The sequence below is a fragment of the Chenopodium album genome, chromosome 10 (assembly GCF_948465745.1).
Source record: "Chenopodium album chromosome 10, dcCheAlbu1.1, whole genome shotgun sequence".
Taxonomy (NCBI): domain Eukaryota; kingdom Viridiplantae; phylum Streptophyta; class Magnoliopsida; order Caryophyllales; family Amaranthaceae; genus Chenopodium; species Chenopodium album.
Window position 1 is genome coordinate 1,328,733 of NC_137843.1, and position 7,267 is coordinate 1,335,999.

General features: G+C 35.7%; 1 protein-coding gene across 1 annotated transcript; it reads right to left on the reverse strand.

Annotated features, from left to right (window-relative positions):
• Positions 1-4,946: 4,946 nt before the first annotated feature.
• LOC145561865 (protein SHORT-ROOT-like) lies at positions 4,947-7,267 on the reverse strand. The gene has a single exon (XM_081621984.1). It carries the CDS (start codon positions 7,076-7,078, stop codon positions 5,444-5,446), a length of 1,635 nt encoding a protein of 544 aa, XP_081478110.1. The 5' UTR covers positions 7,079-7,267; the 3' UTR covers positions 4,947-5,443.

The following is a 7,267-nucleotide window of genomic DNA, read 5'->3' on the forward strand; positions in this document are numbered from 1 at the left end:
TAGTCATGAGATAGAATCAAATCATATTTTAATCTAGAAAGATAAATCATATTTAATCTTCCATGATTATCCTAACTAATTTAGGAGATTCTATCCTAATTACTAGCCAATCAAATAATTTTAAAATCAATTACATCCTAATCTAATTATGGGATAATCACATTATTTAAATCGATTATTATCCTTTTGGAATATGCTCAGAATATCCTAGTCAATCTTATCCATAATTAACCACTTTAATTTAGGATAATTATCAAAATAACAAACTAAATATGGATAATATCAAATATAACAACTTTTGAATATTTGATTTTATCCTAAAATAAAAGATTTTATCAAAATAAAACCAACTTTATCTTTTAAACTAAAAGATCATATTTTGAAAATATTAAAACTTATCCAAAATAAAACCGATTTTATCCCAAAATAATTCGTAATTATCCTGAAATAATTTTTTTTTTTAAAACATAATTTTTTTTTTTGATTTTTTTTTTGAATAACCGTGACTGCACGGTTGCTGGCCACCGTGGTTGGCTAGCCGGAGCTAGCCACGGTGGCTGGCCGCTTCACAGCAGCCACTGCCGCAAGGCAGCAGCAATCAGCAGCAGAGGCAGCCACGGCAGCAGCGTGCAACGCTTGCACAGCTGCTGCCCCAGCCACCAAGACCGCCGCCCTCCCTTCCCCTCCCTCTTGGACCACCTCCTGGTCGGCAGCCGCCGTGGCTGCGCCACCCAGCCGCGGTTGCCGACCTTAAATAATTTTTTTTTGTTTTCAATTTAATTAAATTAACATTTATCCTAATTAAATTAAATTAGTCCATAAGATTAAAATTAAATCATATTCAATTTTAAAATTAGGGTTCATCATAAAATTAATCCCAATTTAATTCTAACATTTAAAATTAAATCTATGATCATACATAAAACATTTTTATGCATAAATCAATTCAATTAAAATTATGAAACAAATTTAAAATGTAATCAACCAAAATAAGCATCAAAATTCGTAATTTTAAGGCTAATAAGGTTCGAATTTTCGAATAAATTAGGGTTAGGGTTCGAAATTTTTGAACAATATTAGGGCATAATTCGGTCCTCTTCATGGCTATTTGAGCATAATTAAATCGCATTTAATCGATTCCAAAAGTTTAATCACATTAAATATAATAATCGAACCATAATTAAATTAATTTCTCCCTCTTAATTGATTATAAAATTAACGTGGACATCAAATAATTGTATTATTATGATCTAGCGCGTTCATGCAAGAGGCTAACTGATACCACTGTAAGAGTTTATAGGTACTACGCAGCGGAAATAACATATATGAATCATATTCAATAGAGTACCTAATCCAAGGATCGCATGCATAACACACAAGACACATAATCATACCTTTGAAGCGTGAATTCCACGAAACTATTCGACAGGCAAATTAGGGAGAGAATAGAGCCCCAAGTGTTGCTCCTCTACTTAGTCCACGAGATTCGAACGAGCCGTCCACCAATACTAGATTGGTCGAGTGATTGAGGAAAACCGCGATCACCACCTTTTCGGACAACCGACCACCGCACGAACCACCACGAGACACCACCGCGCCTAGGAGGAGGAGAGAGCCGTGAGAGAGGGAGTATGAGAGGGGGTTGGTTTCGTGTTTGCTAATTAGGGTTTGATCTAAATGATCAGTCAATTCCTACCTTGCAAACCTAGGCACCTAGTCTATTTATAATCTCATTATAATTAGACTAGGGCACGAAGCCCAATAGCCTCTCAAAGCCCCATATGGCCGGCCACCTAGAGTGATGAGGCCCATGATGGGCCTCGTCCTCTAATGCTCGATCTAGCCCCTTTGTGTGACCTTATAGGATCCGTCCAATAGGGCTTTGGCCTATTTTACTAGTTCAAAGATCGTAAGTACCTCTAGCTATGGCAAAACGACGACCCAAATGTCCGGACTTAATTATCTCCATAATTTGATCCAATTATATATCTAGTAATTGCACACGACGAAGACATAACTCCTTCACTTATTACTCGCCACAAAGGGATATTTTATGTCTCACAAATAATACCTCTTTGTTGCAAGTAATAAGAATCGGAGGTAGTATATTTTATCATAATGTGTGTAATGAAAAATAGAAGTGAAAAGGTGAGGATGGATGAAAGTAAAGTAAAAAGGACATTAAAACAGGGAGGAAAATGTTTCTTGTTTTATAAAGGAAAATATTTTCCAGTATTAAGAAAGTAATTTTCCACCATTAGGAAAATTGTTTTCCACATCTTCACAAATCAAACAAATAAAAATATAAAAACATATGAAAATCGTTTTCCATAAAAACACTTATATCAAACCAAACAGGATATAAGTCATAACTCATAAGCACAAAAATCATTTTGTGATCCTAGGTAACATATACACATTATCCTACTACAAATCCTGTGATTATATAATGTAACCATTAGTTTCATGATTATGCAAGTGTTACATCGTATGAATTTAAAGGTACGTTGGGTATTATTGATGATATGCTAAACACGACTCAATAACATAAAATAAAAACAGGAAAATAAAGTTGAGGGACTTTAGAGTTTAGACCTTTAATCACCAAAGTCAAATATTTGGGTCTACACATTTGCGGATCTATATTCGGAGCCCCAATATTGGGCTCAGTAGGCGAACCCAACAAGTCCATTTCATTGATATCATTGCATCGTGACAACTACTGAGGCCTCTTTGTGTGGTGCTAACTGCTAAGTCAATTCCCATTTTATGCCTTTTTAACTTAACTTGTATTTTATCCTTCAAAAAAAAAAAAAAAAAAAAAAGAGTTGTATTTTATGTTATCACTTTCACCGTTTTTGACCACAATGAGTGTGATTATTGTTGTTTAATTGGACGGGCAATTGGGCCACAGCCCACAGGCTCCCTTTAAAAACCGGTCAGTTAATTTTGAGTGGTCTTAAGCTTAGATAAGTTTAAGAAAAATAAATTTAGATTGATTGTGATAAAGATAAATAAGATTATATAAATCAGTTTAAAATAAATTTGTAGCTAAAAATTCGAATAAATATACTTACCATTAGATTAATTTAAATAATAAAGTGATATAATATATCATACCATCTCCAAAAAAAAAAAAAAAAAAAAAAAAAAAAAAAAAAAAAAAAAGGATGGCCAAAAACTAGGAGAGTCAAGTCAAAAGATTAGATGTACTCGTACTAGAAGTGGAAATTCTGAAAGAAGTTCCCACAATCCCACCAGGTTTGGTGGGCCAAAAGTGCCCTTTTTAAATTTAGCCCTTCTGAATCAACCAAAAAGGTTCAATGTATGGGCCCCAAATATTTTCCTGTAAATCTTTTAAAAATTAATCAAGCACTACTATTCTTCTTCACAAATTTTTGGCAAAAATAATTCATGAACAAGCAACATCTGCCGGCCCACTATGTGAGCCCATATATATCTTATCTCCACTCACTAGCAATGCATAAACCAAATAAAATTCCACATATTTCTCTTTAAAAAAAAATAAATTGATTCTACATATAGCTTATTTGGATTCTTGAGAATAATTTAAATTATAATGTCTTAAAGTACATCATTTGTAAGAGCCGAATTTCAATGTTATTCGTACGGTTTATCTAACTTATCAATCAAGCAAGCTACTTTGCGTAATTTTGATTATAAAATCTCATAAAATTGTCTATATTACAACATACATCTCTGTACATCCATTTTACAACGTATATTAAATCATGTTACAATGGCACAATGGCACGTATTGATATTCAAAACCTTTATAGTATGAATTTATGATCAAAGTAAAAACAGGCTTTACAATTTTCATTTTCCTCTTTACAACTTAAAGCATAATAAAAGTAGCTTTGGTATCCTCTTTATAAGTTTATCCCGGACTTTAAATTAGCTGTGATGGATGGCATTTCATTTCCAAGTTTCTGATGGATGTACCAACTCCACTATCTATTTGGATTTATCGTTTTTTCCATGTAACTTAATGTAACCCCAGCTCTTAAGATCAGAAGTATGTAAAAGATAGATGTACATAAATAAATTTAAATAAAATTTATAAAGTGGGCACAATTTTATTGGATGTCTTCCCCCTTCTTTCTTTTTCCATCTCCACTTTAGCCATCTGGTGGACTAGTCACATCTAACCCACATGTACCCCAATATTGAACCTTTGTAGGACCCTCTTTCTTCCCTTTAAACTTAGGTCCAAACACCCCCCTCTTCCCACTCAAAGTCTTTTCTCACTTCAATTTAAAGCAATCTATATATAAAGTCGTACTCCTTCAATTTATAACAGTTCTTTCTATTTTGACAGTGATTACCTCGTAAATAAATCAAAACAGAAAGACGTTTCGAGATATAAGGAGTGTTAAGCTTTGTTATGTATCGCTTATGGCTTAATTAGAATTTTGCTAGCACGAAGTTAGCATATATATATATCCAAAAATTAGATAATCATTGCAAGTTGGTGTGATTAGCATGAATATAGGTCAATACTATGTTTTATTTGATGGAAATGGTGGAGCCCAAATGCACATATATATACTTACACCTATAAAGCCATGGAATGATAAAAATTGTTCTAATGAGCAACTCTACTAGGCTACTACTATATGCATGTCTTAGCTTCTCGAATAGGCCCTCCCCTCTCTTTCTCTAACATGGAAAATATGGCTCTCCTATAACTTTGGCGAATTTGGGTTGACATACCAATTATTTGCCTAATGCTTATTGGTGATTGTGCGATTCAAATGCTACAATTATTTGTCCTTCACATACTTTGAATATAAGTTTTGCTATTTACTTAGATTTTGTGTAGTTGCATTTTAAGTAATTTAACCTTAGTTGCTATTTACTTAGTTTCAAAATAAAAACCTTTTTTTTTTTTTTTTTTTTCTTTCAAAACCCACTCCGTACAGTTTAATACGAGTAGATTAACAAAAGCAAGAAGAAGAAATACTCTCTTGCATTTTAGCATCAATCATATACATATGTAGTTATGTATTTCCCAAGTCTAATGAAAATAATACTAGTATATACCAAAATAATTCAATCTGACTGTAAAATTCATAGACATATTCTATTGAAAAAAAAAAAATAATAATCACAATTAAACGTGATCAAATTGATAAAGTAACCAAATCCAAAGAAAATAAAATCCATGACCCAAATTAAAGATGTTACGATCATGATCATCCATTTTGCAATGTCAAACCCTATCCAAAATCCAAATTGCAACCTAATTTGATCGATAATATCTCAATATGCCTTTTTTTTTTAACTTCCTACTTGTTTAACAAAAAAAAAAAAAAAAAAAAAAATAAAAACCTCACATTCATAAACCTCATCACACACATAGAAATGCAAGCACGTGCGAGCGTGCTTCAAACTCCACGATCGCACGTGCCAGCCACAACTAAGGTTTCCATGCACTGGCCCACACGACGGGTTGATCCCTCCAATTCAAGAATATTCCGGCAGCTGGAGACGCTAACGACGAGCACCGTGCCATCGACCACCCTTCTTTATACCTCCTAAGCAAAGCCCTTACATCATCACAAACCTCCTCACTATACGCCACGTGTCCAAACCCTACCCCGCGCATCCTGCCTGTCCACTTAGTGGCATTCTCTCTCCTCTCCGCTGACGTGGCCTCCGGGCAAGCCAACAAATCCACAAGCGCCCTGCCCGCTGCCCGTTCCAACATCATCTTCTCATTACTCGTCCTACCAAAACTCTCCTCTAACGCCTCAAAGTAAACCCTAAACCACCTTAAACACTCCGAAAAACCTCGTACAAAACCCTCTTCTTCCGCCGCAAAATCCGCCTCCTCTTCAACGACCGTAACCACCCTCGGATTCAGCCCCTTAAACGCCGACAACAACCCATCACGGCGGCGTAAACTCAACGTATGTAACGAGTTTACGAGGTTTATCGCCAAAGCCTCGTCATCCTTAACATCAAGATCAGAAAAATCTAAAGTAGACAAATCACCTACATGATGAATAACGTTAAATTTAAAGGGTACCCCCATTAATCTAGCAAACTTCTCTAATCGAACACCTATTTCTTTCATCACACGTTGGACTCCAACATCGTTGCTATCGAGCACGGTGGTTAGCTTCAAGTGAGGCGTGTCATCCATACGTGTGGCAAGAGCTTCTAGAAGAGTCGGCCATTGAGTACAAAAAGTGTTACTAATGTCAATAATATGGAGTTTAGGTTCACCATCTAGGGCATCAATCAATGCACCGTTACTCGCCACGTGTCCGAATGTAGTCCAAGGACTAACTTCTTGGAACTTAAGTAGCATTTTTCGATTTGTTTCGAATGAAAATGATTTATCCGCGGCAACTCTCATGTTGTTGTAGCATCGATCGCCGGAGTCGGTCATTCGAGTAAAAAGAGCTTGTGTGAAGTAGGATGCCAACTTCTGCTCGACGTCCCCATATGGGGACCCGAGTTCATTTAGCATCCATAGTATTTGGTGGAGTCGAGCGGTGTCAGAGTCTGACACCGCTCGAGCTGCCTCCAGTAGAAGGTTGTTAGCCCATTTACCTACGTAAAAAGATGGGTCGGATAACAACTCTAGGTTAAGGGTTGTTGTGGTACCACCGCCATGGGTGGTTGGAGGGGTGTTGGTGGTGGTGGGGGTGGAGGTGGTAGTGGTGGAAGGCGAAGCGGAAGGATGATGATACTGCTGATGATGATGTTGCTGTTGTTGCTGCTGCTGATAGGGATAAGAAGGATAAAAAGGCGAGGATGATGTATGAGGTTGAGGTTGTTGTTTATTGTGTGAAGAGGAAGAAGAGAAGTCTTCTTCATCCATGAAAAAGTTGAAGCATTCTTCGTCTTGAGGATAGTGTTGTTGATGTTGTTGATGGTAATAGTAGTTGTTACTATTATGGGTAGAATGTTTGGAAGAGATAATAGAGGAAGAACTAGAATTGGAATTATTGAAAGAAGATTGATTATCCGAAGATAATTGTTGTTGTTGTTGTGGTTGTGGGTGTGTTTGTTGGAAACTGACTAGTCTAAACAAAGTATCCATTTTAACCCAACCATCAAGTATGTAATTTGATGATGATGAATAATATGATATGATGAGGTGATAAAAACAATTTGTTTTTATGGGTTAAAAATAAAAATGAAAAATCAACTCACCCACTTCTAAAACTTAACTTAGCTTAGATTGAAACTAACTACTCGTACAACTTATTGTGAGTGTGTAAATCGTCAG

Excerpts from the sequence above, each read along its gene's own strand:
- LOC145561865 (XM_081621984.1), bottom strand. The coding sequence starts at position 7,078 with ATGGATACTTTGTTTAGACTAGTCAGTTTCCAACAAACACACCCACAA.